Source organism: Pollicipes pollicipes, unplaced genomic scaffold, assembly GCF_011947565.3.
Source record: "Pollicipes pollicipes isolate AB1234 unplaced genomic scaffold, Ppol_2.1 Scaffold_7231;HRSCAF=8579_pilon_pilon_pilon, whole genome shotgun sequence".
NCBI classification, from domain to species: Eukaryota; Metazoa; Arthropoda; class Thecostraca; order Pollicipedomorpha; family Pollicipedidae; genus Pollicipes; species Pollicipes pollicipes.
Window position 1 is genome coordinate 31,449,197 of NW_023597034.1, and position 18,824 is coordinate 31,468,020.

At 57.3% G+C, this 18,824-nt stretch overlaps 1 protein-coding gene across 1 annotated transcript in view; it reads left to right on the top strand.

Moving 5' to 3' along the window:
• Positions 1-802: 802 nt before the first annotated feature.
• LOC119109999 (calmodulin-binding transcription activator 2) overlaps positions 803-18,824 on the top strand; it is a gene marked incomplete at its 5' end in the record, with an annotated part of 60,891 nt that continues 42,869 nt past the window's right edge. Inside the window, 4 exons of the mRNA XM_037233746.1 lie at positions 803-901; positions 6,779-6,846; positions 13,935-14,070; positions 16,125-16,196. Of these exons, the coding sequence (XP_037089641.1) occupies positions 803-901; positions 6,779-6,846; positions 13,935-14,070; positions 16,125-16,196 (375 nt within the window). The remainder of the gene's footprint in view (positions 902-6,778; positions 6,847-13,934; positions 14,071-16,124; positions 16,197-18,824) is intronic.

Genomic DNA, 18,824 nt, shown 5'->3' on the forward strand with positions numbered 1-18,824 from the left:
TTAGATCGCCAGTCGGTCCGAAATGGCAACGGGCGCGGTGCGTTTACGCCGTCTGTTGATGAACAGAGCGCCGGGGTCGTAAACTTCGGTCTCTCGCAAAATGGGCTACCGCAAATCGGGTGGTTTGCGCCATTTCCGACGTGAGGGGGCCATCGGCTCCTATCAGCCGCCTTGTCGTTACCCCGCGCGGCTGGTTCTCATGGGACGGGACCCCGCGGGTGCGGAATCGACTGCTTCACATTCCCGTAACGAAATGGTTCTGTTACGTGGTCGATTGGATCGCCCTCCCCTCGTCTAAAATACGGCATCGGATTCCGGAATCCCCGTAAAGGTTGGGAACGTATCGGAAATGGCCACATATCAGAAATTGAGGATCACGATTATCTCCAGCTTGGTTTGGTTTGGATTTGGCTTCAGATGCATTTGCATTCGCGGATTCATGCATCTGAACTCGTGCAAATTTTAAGACACAAACCGCTTCGCTTGTTCACACGTGCGAGCGAAATCTGGATGCCTCTGATGATGTAAACCACAGAGACACAGGAACGTCAGCCCGTGCCCGTGCGGCGGCCGCGACAGCCCGTGCGGCGGCCGCGACAAGCCCGTGCGGCGGCCGCGACAGCCCGTGCGGCGGCCGCGACAAGCCCGTGCGGCGGCCGCGACAAGCCCGTGCGGCGGCCGCGACAAGCCTCGACCCCCCGAGTGGCGAGCTCCGGCCGGCTGTCGCCGGGCGCCCCGCGTGCCGCGCCAGGTGCGCAGCGCCGCCCTGTGCCCGCCGGCGCCTGACCCGCGCCCTCCGGTTCCAGATGAGGACCAGTGTCGCCCGGTGCCGGCCAACCTGGGCAGCGTGCCACGCACCGACCACCTGCCCGGTCAGCGGCACCGCTGGAACACCAACGAGGTAAGGCCCAGCCGCGCCACGGCGGCACGCGTCGCCGGCGGCGCCGGCACCGTCGACTGGCGTCTTACACCACCCACCAGGGACACGGGCCTTCCCCTCCCCCTGACCACCACCTGACAACTTTGTGAAAGCTTTGATGCATATTGAAATACGCGCAAATTCAGTGGCTGTGGTAGGTATGTGAAAACAAGTTGGCGAAATCCTGTATACGCCTTGTAGCACTGACGCCTGACGATACTGATGTTTGACGGCACACAGACGTCTCACTCGGGGGGCCGCGCACGCCCGGCGGCATGCCAATGTATGATGTCACACCGGCTTCTGACGCCTGTTTGATGTCTGTCACACTGGTGTCTGGCGCCACGTGGACGTCCGATGTCACACTGGCGTCTGGTGGCGCGCTGATGTGGGAGAACACGCTGACTTATGACGTCGCACCAACGCCTGACGTCGCGCTGAGGGCATCCTGAGGCACTGACGCCGCGCGGACGTCTGACGTCACACTGGCGTCTGACGTCACCGTGCGGCACTGGCCCTAGTGGCCCGGGCACCTTTTGCAAGCTTTTAGCGGGTTTTCAAAGGGGTGCTATGGGGAATGGGAAAGGGACGGCGTGGTCGAGAAAGGGGCGGTATGGCCGAGGAAGGGACGGACGGAAGGGAGGAAGGGAAGAGACAGACCAACCGACGGTGGACGGTGACCAATCGTGCCAGCTTCCGGCAGCGTCGCTCCGTGCGCATCTCTGAGCTAGCCGTGCTCGGCCCCAAGGTCGTCCGTCCGGTTCAGCCTCATAGGCGTGTGTTGTATTCATGGAGCTGGCGTTTCCGACTTCCACAGCGCGGCGAGTCGGCCGACGACGAATGGTTCTTCCGCCATCGCTCTTCTGTTTGGCGTCGGCACTCGGGCCGATAGGGGTGGCGGTCGGCGCGGCAGCTATTCTGGGTGTTTCCAGCTCGTGGCAGTCAACTCTGGATGGATGAGCGCGGCATGGTGTGAATGGTGTCCCGCGTCGAGTCTATTTCGGGTTGACTGTGCTGCGAGGAGCTTCGAGTTGGACAGTTCTAAGGCGGTGGTGTCTTGGTCGGCGAGCGCTGCTTCAGTCTGGCTTGTTTGATTTAGCCTTCGCTTTGAGATGCCAAGCTCAAAGCATCCTCTGATGGGTTTCGTGCGCTGAAACACTTGTCGTCTTTTTCTTGGATTGATTGCAAGCAATTTAATGGTGGTGCACTATTTACCAAACGATCTGGAGCCATCCTTTGCATTGGACCACGGGTCTCATTCATGCATGTTTATGAGAATCGGAGGACTTATTGCTGGAAGCCCTCTAGCCAGAAGCAGTCGGCGGCTGAGGAGCGTGCTTGCTGGCACACGGTACATGTAATGACGCCCATTCGTCAACCCATATAGCTCGCATTTTCATCCGCATTCGAGCGCCACTCATAACAGTTCGTGACCCTGTGAGCACGAGGCTATGGGTCAAATAACCAGCACGAAACGGCGGCAGAAATCAGCAGTGGCCAAGCCTGCGGTGTTTGGAGCTTGTGCCGGTCCTGAGTTCCGGCCCTCGCGATTCGCAGTCCAGAGTCAAGCCGCCAGAGGCCGCGACGCTGTTCTCCGACGTCAGCTACATTCGCACGGAATGCCCGCCTTCGCAGCGCGATTGATGAGGCCGAGCGGGGCGTGCCCGTTATCGTCGCAGTTATTGCGGGACATCTGGACAATTTGTCCGCGGCCGGCATTGTCTGCGGCTGGCGCTGTGGCGTGTGTGAACGTCAGCAACCGCCGGCTATGTCGGCGATGTATGTGTGGTGACGACGCTGTCCGGCGGCGACGGTGTCTTGGTAGGTCTGGAGTTGTTCTTTTAGTAGCGAGAGAAAGCGATGCTGTGTAATCAACGTCATCCGTAGAAACGGACGGATGATTCGTGCGCCTCCAGCGGTCCTGCAAATACTCCGCGGATGGAAGTTCGGTAGACGAAACAATCCGACTGACGGAGGACAATCCAAGAAGCGAACCAGCAGGGAAACGGAGAGACGGACATGCGCACAGACGGCCCGACAGACTACATAAAGCAGAGCGTTGCGTTGCCACAATCATCTCTTACCGTGCAGGGGCCATTCCTCATCTTCATACTCTTTTCTTATCTGGTCTGCATTTCAAACAGGAGTCCTAAGGGAAACATAACTCTCTCCGAGGGCTGATGTGCGCATAGTATTAGCTTAAATTTCAGCGGGCGTTTTCGGCTCAAAGCTTCGGCGCCCGTGCGTGGCGCCGGTACAGTCCGGTCGATAGCCCGTCCTTCTCTTCATGGTCGGCTGCGTAGGCCCTGCATTTGATCACTAAGGCGTGCTCTGAGTGTCTCTGAGAAAGGCTCGCCCTGGCGCGGCGACAGCGATGAAAGATGCGAGACAATCTGTGGCGCGTTAGAGTCGAGCACCGCCGCTGTCACGAAGATAACGAATGGGCATTCCATGACGCCACGTGATAGAAATGGTTATAACATGCAGGCAGAAAAGCTTGTCCACATCAGGGTGTGGCGACTGAACGTTCAAGTCACGGGAAGTGGGGGAGGAGGCACCACACCAGTGCGTCGAACATGCATTCACAGAGAGGTGCCGGCGTGCAGGCTTTCGGCACTTCCGAGAATTGGATGCACTCTGGTTTGGTGAATCCTGAGTCGGGATGCCAGATGTGACTGTCCATGCTCCATGACAGATGGGACTGGCCCACTAACAGAATCCCACATAACATTGTAATTTATGGCCAGTTCACAATTACCTTAGGTATGATGCTGATAGCAGGACTGCATCACTTCGCTGTTAGCCTACTGAATGTTTAATGTCATTGGGGAAAAATACTACATGCACCTTACAAATAAAGAGCGTGTTACGTAGCAATTTACGGCGTTTCCAACATAGCAAGGGCGCGCTAAACCTGTCTGCTTGCATGCGCTTAAGGTTGTGTTTACTCTGTGCTCGGGTGAGGCGTAAGCCAGTACATTTCATGAAAATGTTAAGGAAAAATCCGAATATTCTCTCTTACTCCTGGGCATGTTCACATAGTGGAAATAGTGAAATACGCATGTTGTCTTCGTTCTGCACATATGCGCCCATGCATTGGATCAACCTTCACACACATAAATCAGACGGACAGTACATGACGTCGTTACAGAATATTCCGCAAAATATCTAAAGAAACAAGATGTTTACATGCCATGTCCGTGCACAAGGCCACATCCACATAAGGTCCTTAATTTTGCCATCTCTGGAAACAGATTTATGAGTACTTGTTTCATGACACCTCTATACACGCGGTTCGACCCGTGCCGGATTAGGTCTGGATTTATGACAAATACCAACGACCTAAATTGAGCAGATTGCTGGCCGCAAGTGAGGCCTGGGGAAAAGATTAGGCAGGAGCGAGTTGAAAGGAGCATTGCAGGGGCAAATAGGTACAAAGGTCAACTCCCATTATTTTCCTTCATCTCGTACTTCCTGCATAGCTGGTCAATTACATGAGCATAACATGGATCATCTTACGGTCTCGTAGCTTACGGTCTCGGCGGTTGCCCACATGTATTGTTCGTATCGATAGCTTTTGGCATACCTTTAGTACAACTGGCTTCATATTTTCCTTGCTGCACGAATTTCATGTTAGTTGGCACGTAATGTTTTTAACGCATCGTAATGGAGCTCCGTACTTTTGGGGGCACCGGATCCTTATTGTTTGTACCGGCTCCTTAGCAGTGGACCCAGTTCCCTCACAGATCGTTAGCACAAAGGCAGAAGAACACAGCAACAACTGCGTGCGGTACACAAAATTAGGATATCAGAACTGCGTGTCAAAATGTGCCATTTTATTTTCCTCAACGTGGTTTGATCAATTGAGTTTTGTAAATCTGTCTCAAAATTGACTGATGACGTGCTACCTTCTGTTCCTGCCTGTGAGGTTCCGAAACATTTTAGACCGGTATCAAAAATTCGTGTTTGCAAATACCACGGAGGAATATTTCTGTTCAGCGGCAAAACCCATGCGCCCTCTTCGGCGCAAACTAAACCTCAGCGCCTGCTCCTCTGCCTTGTTTTCAGTGGCCGGAAAACGCGGACGCTTCCGGGCAGTTGGGCTTGAGACTGTGCGCGCCCGCGAGCGTTTCACACGCACCAGCGACGTTTGGCGCGAGTGAAAGTGGTTTTTGAAATGCTTCTGGTTTCCGTGTCGGCCATTGCCAGCGGTGTGAGACAGACTGCACCGCAGTTAACCGCGGTGGCCCAGTCAGGGCGAGTAGCGCTCGTCCCGAAACCGGTTACACAGCAGCGAAGACTGACGACAGTTGACAGTTCTGGCGGAAGTGGCCGTTTCGCCGGGCACGTTGTAGCGTAGCAGGTCACGCGGGCTGACCTGGCGTTCTCTTTCCCCGCTCTCGTGCAGTTACGTACCCCTCTATTCAGCCGCTCCTGTGCCTATTAGGTACGCCTTTTGGGAACGTAATTTTCCGTGAACACAGCGCTTGGCCTGCGGTGCTCCATGCGTAGCGCATCTAACTGCTCAGAACGGTAACAGCCGTCGGTTAATGATTGGGAGGGAGGCTGCGGGCCGAGCTATCCTTACATGAAACGATGTGCATCTTTAGTCGTCCGTTGTGTAGCGTGGAAGCTATTCTGAGTTGCATCTTCGGAGCCAAAGGTCGCAATTTGCACCTATCCATACAACGCGTTAACGACTTTTGGAATGCGTTCGTCCCAATCGCCATAACAGCAAATCACGGGAGTTGTTTAAAACGCCGAGTTAGAGTGCCGAACCTGTTAAGGCTGCTAATTGACATTGATGCCAGTAGTCTGTCAATTTTCTAGTCCTGTTGTGGTAAATAGCGTGCGAAGACTGTATCAATGAACCGTTCATGCTTTCACGAGGGGCCCATGTGTAAGTTCATGGAAGGAACCCACTGGTACAGGATCTTAAAAGCGTCTGGTTCCCTTAGCCTAGGATTTGGCGTCTTGTGCATGACAACTGATAGCTTTGACGTCTGTTGTCACTCCGCTCGTACCATGCCGAACAAAGCTTGCTACCAATCCCCGCAACAGCCGTTTCAAGTATTGGTTGCCTTCAAGTCAAAATTGAAACGTTTTGCTCACATGTTCTTTTGTGGTTTACCTACGTCGCTCTTAGCTCCGATGAGTACCAAATTAGAGTTAAAAGTTCGGATGGAAAATTATATTTTAGCGAGGCCTTTGTTGAAGTGGCAAATCAATCAGTCTCGTCAGTCGTTAAGGTTTAGGTGTATATCACTGTTTTCACAGCTGTTCGTGAATTGTTTATGATGTTCGTAGTTGTATGACGAAACCTGAGATTTTTTGCTTCAATATTAACTCAAAGGGTGATTAGTAGCCCTTTTATGTCGGCATCAGATTAGTGGTTTTATTTAATCGTTTAAGAAAGTGCTCTAACAAACAGGAAGCGGAGAGTATGAGCTCGTTTCGTTTTATGTTGGATGGCTTGATGCCAAAATATGACGTCTTTATGTCACCGGAATACCACCGCCCTAGGTGTAACTAGGTGAGTGGATTAAACTTGTGTTCAGAAAACCGGACCTTGTTCCCCCAGGCATGATCACGCATCGTTTGCAAGCTCATGTTGTGCACCATCTAAACTGTATCTGTTGGCACTCATCGACACCACGGTCGCGCGCCGCGCTGTGAGTTTGTTATCTCAGCCCGATACTCCCGCCCGATCTCTAGAGCTCTCGCGATCGACTGAAGCTCCAAATTTATGCGCCGCTCGCGCTGGCAGCCGGGTCGGCCGGAGCGCTGGGAGTGCCGCCGCGGCAGGCACTCCCGGCGCCGGTCCGCGGGCCGTCTCTGACTGGAGCCTCGCTTTTTCAGGAGATCGCCGGGATCCTAATCAACTTTGAGTCTCACAATGAATGGCTCTCCAAAGAAGTGAAGATAAGGTGAGTGCTTTTGTGTGGCGGACGCGCGGCCGGGCCGAGGGCCGCTCGGCGGTGGTTCGCCGCTCACAAAGGCGGCCTCGGGCGGCGGTGAGTGCCGCACGGGGCCGGCGCCGGCGCCGCGCGCGTGCAGACGTCATCGAGACGGCGTCGCGCCGGGAGTTGGCTCCCGCGGTTGTCGCGCCGGGAGTTGACTCCCGCGGTTGTCGCGCCGGGAGTTGACTCCCGCGGTTGTCGCGCCGGGAGTTGACTCCCGCGGTCGTCGCGCCGGGAGTTGGCGCCCCGCTATCGTCGCGCCGGGAGTTGACGCCCCGCGGTCGTCGCGCCGGGAGTTGGCTCCCGCTGTCGTCGCGCCGGGAGTTGGCTCCCGTGGTTGTCGCGCCGGGAGTTGGCTCCCGCGGTTGTCGCGCCGGGAGTTGACTCCCGCGGTCGTCGCGCCGGGAGTTGTCTCCCGCGGTCGTCGCGCCGGGAGTTGACTCCCGCGGTTGTCGCGCCGGGAGTTGGCTCCCGCGGTTGTCGCGCCGGGAGTTGACTCCCGCTGTCGTCGCGCCGGGAGTTGACGCCCCGCTGTCGACGCTGCCGCGGCGTCCGCTGCGGTCGGGGGCGGGGAGGGAGGGGGGCACGTCACGCTGCGGGCCGACGGCTGATCGGTGACGGGTCCGTCTTCGCAGACTGGATAGCATCCCGCCCCGAGTGTCGCGCCCGTCCGCGGTGGACGCTCGGATCAGTCGGACTCAGGACGGCTTTAGTTGGACACGTGTCGCTGTTCAGTATGCTCGCCCGCGTGTTCTGATGCTGATCCTGTCGCGCTAAGCCCGCTTGGCCCGGCTCGGACACGCGCTGAGCCGGCGGGGATGTGAGGTCACGGGCTGAGCCGGCGGGGATGTGAGGTCACGGGCCGAGCCGGCGGGGATGTGAGGTTACAGGCGGGGGGATGTGAGGAACACAGCATTACACAACCCTTTCTTCGCATTTCCAACTAAATGTGCAAATTAATAATTCACCTATTGAAGAGAAAAAAAGAAATTAAATACCTTGGTGTAATCATTGACAAATCTCTTAAGTTTACAAGCCACACTAATTTTGTTGCAAGCATAGTAAGTAGAAATATTGGAATAATAAGTAGGGTTAGGTACTTTATTGATAAAACAACGTCACATCTACTCTATAACACTTTGATTCTTCCTTATCTAAATTACTGCTGCTTGGTTTGGGGCATAAATTATGCTTCTCAACTAGATCGATTGGTAATTTTGCAAAAAAGGGCTGTGCGTCTTATAGAAAATGTGTATCCTCCGCAAAGCTCAGAGCCAATCTTTAAACGATGCAAAATTTTGAAACTCTCGGATAGTGCTAAATCTCAAATGTTAATTGTGATGCACAAATTTTTAACTTCACAGCTCCCTGCATCATTCGATTTAATTTACAATCTCTACGAATCCAATGGCATGGATATGAGGCGAGCAAAACATTTAGAACAGCCTTTCTCTTATCGTAATTATAGACTATTTACAGCATCCTGCCTTGGCCCTAAGCTGTGGAACGACATTATGGTTCCATATTTTCCAAGAATAGCTGATATCCCTGTATCGAAAACCATCGTTAAGAACATCATCCGCAAGCATTTCGTGAACACATATAAACGTAACAAACATATTTGAAGACATTGCCATCCTTGTGCTGTACATATCCAACGCACTTCATATTTGACCTCCTTCATGTTTCATAATCAATTTCTGATATAAAGTCATGCACATATACCCAAATTCATGGCGCTGGCTCCGGGAGTTCTCCCAGCAACAAGCTCTGCTTAGCTGGGTGGACTCCCTGGAAATCCAGCCCAAAACCCAGCACAAAAATGACCAGGTAATTGCCCCCTCCGACTTGTGACCGTATAACCTTTACTAACACGGGGAATTGAGTGGTTGTAGATTATTGGGCGGTTGTAGCGGGCTGTCATTAGCTGATTTTGGGTAATGACTACTTTAAACCTTTCATCCATGATTTTTCCCTACCTCTCACATAACACAATTCCCTCGGGTCTGCTCCACCTCCTCGCCTGTTTTTTTTAAGTTTGTTTCATCTTCCTAGCTGGGAGTGCCGCGACTTGATTTTATGTTTTCTGGTGTTAACGTACGGTTTACTGCGTCGCTGGGATTGAGGGAGGGGCACTCCTGGTTACCTGTTCTTGGGTAACGGCGTAGAAAAAAACGGGCTGATCCGGCGGGGATGTGAGGTCACGGGCTGATCCGGCGGGGATGTGAGGTCACGGGCTGATCCGGCGGGGATGTGAGGTCACGGGCTGAGTCGGGAGGATGTGAGGTCACGGGCTGAGCCGGCGGAGATGTGAGGTCACGGGCTGAGCCGGGGGGATGTGAGGTCACGGGCTGGGCCGGCGGGGATGTGAGGTCACGGGCTGAGCCGGCGGGGATGTGAGGTCACGGGCTGAGCCGGGAGGATGTGAGGTCACGGGCTGGGCCGGCGGGGATGTGAGGTCACGGGTTGAGCCGGCGGGGATGTGAGGTCACGGGCTGAGCCGGCGGGGATGTGAGGTCACGGGTTGAGCCGGCGGGGATGTGAGGTCACGGGCTGATCCGGCGGGGATGTGAGGTCACGGGCTGAGCCGGCGGGGATGTGAGGTCACGGGTTAAGCCGTCGAGGATGTGAGGTCACGGGTTGAGCCGTCGGGGGCTCGAGGGGTCGGCGCTCCGTCACACGCCGGGTCGATCGCGCTCGAGTCCCGTGCTTGGCGTGAATATTTCACCGGTGACGTCGTGGTAACCCGCGTGAGACGTTGCGTCGCTAATGACCGCCGCAGTGGCGCGCGCCTATAAGTCATTCGGCGCGAGCGAGCCTGCCACTTACGCAGACGCCGGTGAGGAGGCCTCGGCCGGCACTGACGTCGTAGCAGTGTGCTCTCAAGCCAGGAGGGCTGCCCCCACTAATACGCCAAGTCTCCTTCTGAAAGGTTCTAGTCACCTCGAATCACTAATTGAACTTGGTAAGCAGAATTGAAAGACGAATGAACATGTTATAGGGTTGAGATGTACTTCATCGCATTGCGAGCCTATCTCAACATAGTAAAACTATCTGGTAACAAGTCCACCTCACTGCTGTCGACGGATGAAAAGGTTTTGACGTCTCTCGGCAGCCTATAAAAAAAGTTTTTCGCTGCGTCTGCAGGTGCCCGTGGCTCGTTGAACAACATACATATGCGGATCTGTTGGGGTGGTGCATGAAAAACTGATAAAGATGGCGGCGCAATAAAAAGAAAACTCCGTCAGAGCAGAATTTTTTCATCCAATTTTCTCGATCTACATTTCTGGGGAATAAAACGTCATGCCGCCCTCTCCCGGGAGCTAAAGATGCAATTCTGAGGTGGCGAGGGAGGTGATTGCACGGCCGGGACGGATCAAATCCAGAAAATATGTGAGTTGCTAGCCAAATGAGAAACTCGTGCTTGTCTGGATTGACCCGCGCTGTGTTTGATGAAGTACCGTCCTCCCTGATCACGCCACCGTGTTTTTACACTGATCGCACGTCGGCGTAAGATGCAGCCAGCAACGCCGTTTGATTTTGAGCCACCTGGAACGGACTGAATCGACCGAATAAGGAGGCCAAGTGCTCAGTTGGCTTCACCCACATCCAATGTCCGGCCCGGTGCAGCGTACCTTTGCTCGTGATCCACGGACACAGGTGGCGGGGACATCCCTGTCCGGCGTCTCGCGTGCATCGCTTCACCGGCGCGTCACTCATGACAGGCGCTGTGAGCGGGCCCGAGAGGCTGTGGTGCGTGCGGGCTGCCCGTGCGCATTTGCTTATTGGTCGTGAGATCGTTGCGCGTGCTCTGCGATCCCGGTGTGTCATTGGCCGCTCGCACGCCGCCCGGCGCGTGATGAAGCCGGCCTGCCCCCCCCCCCCCGGGGTGGAGGGGGAGCGGGGGGGGGGGGCGTGGCCGGCTTCGCCTCCCCCTCCCACCCCTGTCCTTGTTTATATCCACTTTTCGGCGCTGTGTGATGTGAGCTGTGCGGTGCCAGCTGCCGCCGGGCGTGGCCCTCGGCTCGGGTGTTCCCGCCGGTCACGTCTACTGCAGCGACACCGTGCGGCAGGGACACTGTAGCGCTGCAGCGACACCTTGCGGCAGTGACACCGTGGCACTGTAGCGACAACCGTGCGGCAGGGACACTGTAGCGCTGCAGCGACAACCTTGCGGCAGTGACACCGTAGCACTGCAGCGACACCTTGCGGCAGTGACACCGTAGCACTGTAGCGACAACCGTGCGGCAGGGACACAGTAGCGCTGTAGCGACACCGTGCAGCAGTGACACAGTAACGCTGTAGCGACAACCGTGCGGTAGTGGCACAGTAAGCACTGTAGTGACACCGTGCAGCAGTTGACACACGTGCGGTAGTGACACCGTGTACCATATCGTGCTTCGGCGCGCTACGTCACGGACCGTCAGCGCGTTGTCTCACAGGCATCGCCGGCGAGGATGAGCTGCGTTCGGCGCCTCTGACGGCTGGTGTTCGGCGTGCGCGAACGTGCCGGGGGCGGGCCGCGCCGGCTGGTGATGTCGGACAGCGTCAGATGCCGCCCATAACCCGTCCATCCGCCGGCGCGCCATGAGCCACCATCCATCACCCGCCGCCGTCAGCCGCGGTCTGGCCGCGCGCGGCGCCGGCGGCCCGTCCTGCACCGGTGCTGGACGTGTCGCCGCCCAACCGGGCAGCGGCGCGGGGAGACAGACGACCCGGGCCACACCCCGTCCGCGCGTCACGGGTCACGTGATGGGCGCCACCCGCCGCGCCCTCGCCCCGAACAATGCGTGTCAGCCGCCTGCGGGTGGTCGCCTGGCGCGGCATTGTGCCGGTGGCGGCGTGACCTTTGGAAGGGCGCGTGACCCTGACCGCACGGGCTCGGCTGGAGCTGTGGGTCATCGTCAAAGGATGGGGCCCCGTCATGTCGGCTTGGCTCTTCCTGCGTGGCTTTGTAGTAAACGGCTGACAAACATGACGGAGACAGCACTATTTGTTGTTGAAGGGAATGTTCCACATTTGAAGGTAGTAAAGCGAGCGCCAGATATAATGAAATACGCTCACTTATAAATGTTGACATATTTTCAAGTGGAAAAGACTGCTCTAGATAACCCAATTCCTCTACTCAGTAAAGATATTCCTTGATGCGTCACTGCTTAACTGCGTCACCGTGGCTAGCATATGAATGAATAAGAGCCAATTGACGGCCGTTATATATGGAAATCGTGCTCACGAACGCCAGATATGAACGACTTGAGCATATTTCTATTGGTCTTGATCGCCGCATGGCGAGTGGAATGACAAGATTTGAATGACACTATTGTGGCGTCATGAACGCCTGGTTGACCTTGAAATAGCCTGTACGAAATAGTCTGCACATTTCCGTGGACATGTAGCTCAAAAATTGGAGGGATGTGTAGGTCTTGATGAGGGTATGATTGGGAACTACACCAAATGATATACAAGATGTCTTTTTCAGTTCAAAACCCCATACAAATGTGTGCCGCTGCCCTGACTGTGTCGTGTGCCGCCACCGTGGCTGTATCATGTGCCGCTGTCCTGACTGTGTCATGTGCCGCTGCTCTGACTGTGCCATGTGCCACTGCCCTGGCCTTGTGTGCCGCCGCCCGACTGTGTTGTGTGCCGCTGTCCTGACCGTGTTGTGTGTCAGCCCTGACCGTGTTGCGTGCCGCTCTCCTGACTGTGTTGTGTGTCGCTGCCCTGACTGTGCTGTGTGCCGCTGCCCGACTGTGTTGTGTGCCGCTGCCCTGACTTTGTTGTGTGTCGCTGCCCTGGCCGTGTTGTGTGCCGCTGCCCCGATTGTGTCAGTGCCGCTGCCCTGACTGTATTGTGTGCCGCTGCCCTGACTTGTTGTGAACGGCCCTGACCCTGTCGCGAGCCGCCCAAACTATGCCGTGCGCCGCCGTCCGGACCAGCTCCGGTGTATGGCGTGAGTAGCGCTCCTGTCGTGCCCGCTCTTGGGTTCATATCGCTAATACCGCCGGCGCCCCGTGCGTGTCGCCTGCCGTTGCCGTGCCGCGGAGCGCTGTTGTTCGCCGGCGGCTCGTTTTCGTTGAGCCACGATGGGAGCGGCGTCGCCGCGGCCGTGAGCCCTGTTTGTGGTGTTGATGCGTGTCTATTGCTCTGGATGTGAGGCCCATGTTGAGGTGCGCCGCGCTGGCTGCTTCAGAGCTCTCACTTTAGGTTTCAAAGCTCCGAAGAGAGGACCTCGTCATAGGAAGATGGTGGAACAGCTGCGCGTTTTGAATTATGCTTTGGTCATATTTCGTCGGCGTTATTTGGCCGCGATGCAGCGCCGCTCGTATATCTTACTTTGCGAATGTAGCCATGTTATCGAGGATCCTGGTCTTATTGTCAGTTTGACAAACATTAAGGCTGGCTTATTTTATGACACGAAAATGTCAGAGAGTTAGACATTGGAGCGTTTCGCCGCTTTGGGGTGATGTGGTGTCTTTCCACTTTTTGATGCTATCCGAGAATTGGTGTAAGCATACAGGCCAGGCTTTTGTGTACTGGAAGATATAAATAAAGCTGCCAATAATACTCTCTGAACAGACGGTTTTATTTTAGAACTTGAGCGATTGTTACGCAGAAACGGCCCTGGGATCAGAACCTTCACCAAGCGCGACTTGTCGCAAGGAGCCTGGCCGGGCTGCCGGTGTCGAACAAGTTCAGCTTAACGGACAGCTGGATCGAAAGACACAGCACCTCACACTGTCTCTCCCAACCAGCTGCCAGTGGCCAGTCAGTTGACGAGTCGCCTAAGCGCTGTTTGGGACCGCGATCGCACCGGCCTGGCCCACACTGGTCAGCACGTCCCCGCCCCGCCAGCCGCTCTGCAGGACAGCGGCTCACAGCCACCGCAACCCGCCGGCAGCATCCGATCAGCAGCGGCGGCAGGGTGGACTCCTCATAAAGCCTGGGTGTTGTTCCCGCCTCTGGTGACAACGGCACGCCACACGCTCGCCCGCCGTAGGTCGGGTGCCTGCGTCGGTGGGATGTGTGGCCCGCGGCTGATGCGCTCTGGTTTGCAGGCCTTCCAGCGGGTCTTTGATGCTGTACAGCAGGAAGAAGGTGCGCTACAGGCGAGATGGCTACTGCTGGAAGAAGCGGAAGGATGGCAAAACCACGCGGGAAGATCACATGAAGCTGAAGGTGCAGGGCATCGAGGTGAGCTCGGCGCTGTACAGGCCACTGCCAGCAGCGATTGCCGCTAGCAGGGGCGTTACCAGGCTTTCTTAAAGGGAGTATCCCACCGTTTTACACTTTTCACTTATTGCTACATCAGACGCGTACGATTTGATGAGTGTTACCAATTTTCTTGAAAATCTTCTGAACAGCCCATAATTTTTATTTGAAGTAGCCGACCCTGTGGAAGAAATCACGTTTGACCCCCCCCCCCCCCCCCCCCGCTCGCCACTATGAAAGTAACACACATCAGTTGTCTTGCTTCTTCCATCGTGTGTGTTCTGCAGCGTAAACAGCACACTAATGTGTCAAAGTCTTTGTATGATAAATACTACGGACGCTAGAAAATCTCTGTTTAGACGGAGCGATATGCGAACACAAAGCTATTATCCCGCGAATTCGACGAAACGTTAACTATGGCTTCGATTTCTCTCCTGCAGCGTTGACCACAGTGAATAGAGCCACTGCAGTGGCCCTATTGTAGCCGCACTTTGACTTATGGTTGGGGGCATCACATGATTCGCGTGACGCACTGGTTCAAGCTCCAAGCGATGCGTTTCTCGGTAGCAGGCCCTTACCCGCTGGGCCGATCACGAAGGTTCTTTTATTCACACCAGTAGAGGTTCGCGTGGTGGTCGTCATGACGACCGCAGTCGCGACTTCAGGGAAGAAGGGCAGTGCTGTTACAAAGCGTTGACAGCGCTATCTCGACTAGACAATAATTAAAGCTGATATTACTATGTCTTGACGGTGCTACATTGATGCTACCAAGTGCCATTATTACACGAACTAGTCATGAGGTTTCACTAGAGCATGGTTTTGAAATATGCTCCAAAGATGGGACACTCGCTCTAAGGGAGGGTGGGGCGGAGTTTGTTGGGAACGCTTCACGCCGATTTTCTTTTCTGTCAGCAGCCACCTATGGCAAAAAAATATGGACCTAAGCGTCCCCCCCCCCAACCCGGCGGATGTGAATCCTTCAGACGTGTCGCGTTGTCTCGTCCCACTGCCGACCGTGCCGTGGCACTGTCCCATGACTCGGCTCCGCGGTTGGTCCGTTACCCACATACTCTAGCCCTGCAGCTCCCGCTATCCGTGGAGAGCGTGGATGTCGCAGCGATGGGAGCCACTCGCCGCAATTAATCCTCCCAGCGGATGGCAAGGTCACACTGATGACCTGCAAACCGAGACAAATGACCATCACACCGTGTATTGCGCTGAGAACACATGGTCAGAACGCCGCGCGCTGGGGCCGTCACGCCTCCCCGCCGCTTCCCTATATGGTCCGTCCTGTCTCTCACCCAGCGTTTATTGCTCTCGACGTTTAACGGAGCTTGATGGAGCCCCTGCACGATATACTGCAATGTGACGGCCTGTGGCATGAGCTACGCGCCGTTGTCAGCAAACTTTCGGCCCCATCAGCCAAGTGTCCTTAAAAGCTATTTAAAAGTCGTAACGTGCTGGAAGTCAGGCCCGCTCATGATGCTGCGATAAATGCACCTTAAGGTTATTTCATCAGAGTTCACGTAAATGGTGGGTGTGGCCGTCGCTTGCCGTCGCTTGTCATGACAGTCACTGGGCTAGCCCGCAGAAATCCCAGAGACCGTGGCGCTCTGAGCCGCTTCCTTTCCTGGCAAAGCGGTTAGCAAATGGCGTATGTGTATGATTTTTTACTGCGTGGGCGCTCTTGATGTCACCTAGGGACAACCTCTGCTACTGGTGCTGCCGAAGGTGGTAGCCAGAGGGCAGTCATGTGTCCGCCCGCTGTTTCTCGCGTTGGAATGCCGAACAAGTTGTCGGAGTTGTGTTGGTTGACTGGTCGATGTTATGGACGTACCGTCGGCGGGCCGCTGGCGATGGTGCCATGACACGTGTCTCGACTTTTGTTAAAGTTGAGACACGTGTCATGACACAACTCCGCCCTACCGAATATCGTCTGTCCTCGTAACAGAACCCCTCTCTGCCAAACATCGTTTGTCCTCGCTGAACGAGTCGTGCCAGCCGCCCTCTCACCGGCGCCTGCTTCGCTGTTGCAGTGCATTTACGGCTGTTACGTCCATTCTGCCATCCTGCCGACGTTCCACCGGCGGTGCTACTGGCTTCTGCAGGTGAGTGTCGCCGGCGGCGCGGCCCTCTCTGGCCCGCGGGCTCTGACGAATGCGCGCGTCCCTCGGACGAACGAGCCCGTGTCCAGCTCAGGCACCGCGTCAAAAGCATCCTGAGCTCGCTGTAATGGCGCTGGGAGGGCATCGGCGCCGTTACTGCCGCACACCACTTTGGTCAAACGTCCGCTCGACCGTTGGCGCCGCCATCAGCCGTCGCCGCCCGAAGGCGGCGGTCGACGGCGCCGGGCCGCCATCGTGGAGCGGAGCCGGGCCGTGCCGCGGGCTTGCATAGGCATCGGTGACGTGGCTGACCGCGTCGGGCTCTTTTTGTAGCGTTCTCCTCCGCCCTCCCGCGCAATCGACCCTTAGCGTGACGCGCAGACGACCTGGCGTTCAAGATCGTGCTGTTTGCGGTCGTTCTGTGTCAGCCAGCACGTGATTATGCTTGATCGCCCGGTGCCGGGCAGTGCTACCCTCACCGCCGGGCGGCCCGGCGCCGCTCGCGCTGTCTCTGGCCGTCGACGTCGCTTGGCTTCTGCGCGGTCGCTAGGCCGGCCCCGCCGGTCGAGTCGGCGCCGCCCCTGCCGGCACCGGAGGCCCGTCGCCGAGGCTGTCGGCCGCAGCCGGGCGCCGGGCGGCCTCCGCCTATTTCTGGCGGGGCTGCGCCGGCCGCACAGCGGCCGCCATTGGGCGCGAGAGACAGGACGCGTCGCTAGCGACTGGAGGGAGGTCGGCTCAGTGACGGCCGCCGGCCTGCGGTGTCAGCTCAGGCTGGACTGTGTCGGCTCAGGCTGGACTGTGTCGGCTCAGGCTGGACGGCATCGGCTCAGGGTGGACGGTGTCGACTCCGGCTGGACAGTGTCGGCTCAGGCTGAACGATGTCGGCTCGGGCTGGACCATGTCGGCTCGGGCTGGACAGTGTCGGCTCAGGCTGGACCATGTCGGCTCGGGCTGGACGGTGTCGGCTCGGGCTGGACGGTGTCGGCTCAGGCTGGACGACGTCGGCTTGGGCCGGACGGTATCGGCTCAGGCTGGACCATGTCGGCTCGGGCTGGACGGTGTCAACTCGGGCTGGACGGTGTCGGCTCAGGCTGGAGGGTGTCGGCTCGGGCTGGACGGTGTCGGCTCAGGCTGGACGATGTCGGCTCGGGCCGGACGGTGTCGGCTCAGGCTGGACGGTGTCGGCTCGGGCCGGACGGTGTCGGCTCAGGCTGGACGGTGTTGGCTCGGGCTGGATGGTGTCGGCTCGGGCTGGACAGTGTCAACTCGGGCTGGACGGTGTCGGCTCGGGCCGCACGGTGGCGCCGTGCGCCATCGGCGTCAGCCTGCTGCGGGCCTAGACGTACTCAGGCGGGCGGTCAGCGACACCGGACAGCCGAAGCGGCTCAGCTCGAACCGCGTCCGGCGGAGACGCACGCGGGGCTGGGGACCGGGCAACGCTGACGGTGCTCCGTCCTCCGTCCCACACGTCCTCCGTGCTGAGCGGTTCGACACGCTCGCCAGCTGCGCACTCAGTGCCTAAGTGTCCCTCTGCTGTTTAGGTCAGGACTCGGTCCGCAAGTGTTGAGGCGTTCGGGTCACTCAACGGTGTCGTCTTCTGGCCAGCCCAGGACACTTATTTTCCAGCCCCAGGCATATGCCCACTGTTTTGTCCAGCGCATCTTCCCACACTCACGTCTAGCACATCCCTTCATCGCTCAGGTTGGGAAAACCCCTCCCCCTCCCCTGTTTACCTCAGGGCGTTCTTCTACCGTTAAGTCCAGGACGTGTCCTGGGTTATCTTTTGTCCACTCCACGACATCCTCCCACTGTTAAGCGCAGAGCGTCTTCCAGCTGCTCACCTGAGGACGCTGTGCTGCCCAGCCCGGGACGCCACCTTTTGCGCTCAGTCCGGGACCTCCAGCTGTTCATTTGAGGACGCCGCGCTGCCCAGCTCGGGACGCCACCTCGTGCGCTCAGTCCGGGACCTCCAGCTGCTCATCTGAGGACGCCGCGCTGCCCAGCCCGGGACGCCACCTCGTGTGCTCAGTCCGGGACCTCCAGCTGCTCATCTGAGGACACCGCGCTGCCCAGCTCGGGACGCCACCTCGTGTGCTCAGTCCGGGACCTCCAGCTGCTCATCTGAGGACACCGCGCTGCCCAGCTCGGGACGCCACTTCGTGTGCTCAGTCCGATATCTCCAGCTGCTCATTTGAGGACGCTGTGCTGCCCAGCTCGGGACGCCACCTCGTGTGCTCAGTCCGGGACCTCCAGCTGCTCATCTGAGGACACCGCGCTGCCCATCTCGGGACGCCACCTTGTGCGCTCACTCCGATATCTCCAGCTGCTCATCTGAGGACACCGCACCGCCCAGCTCGGGACGCCACTTCGTGTGCTCAGTCCGGGACCTCCAGCTGCTCATCTGAGGACACTGCGCTGCCCAGCTCGGGACGCCATCTCGTGCACTCAGTCCGGGACCTCCAGCTGCTCATTTGAGGACGCTGTGCTGCCCAGCCCGGGACGCCACCTCGTGCGCTCAGTCCGAGATCTCCAGCTGCTCATCTGAGGACGCTGCGCTGCCCAGCCCGGGACGCCACCTGGTGCGCTCAGTCCGATATCTCCAGCTGCTCATCTGAGGACGCCGCGCTGCCC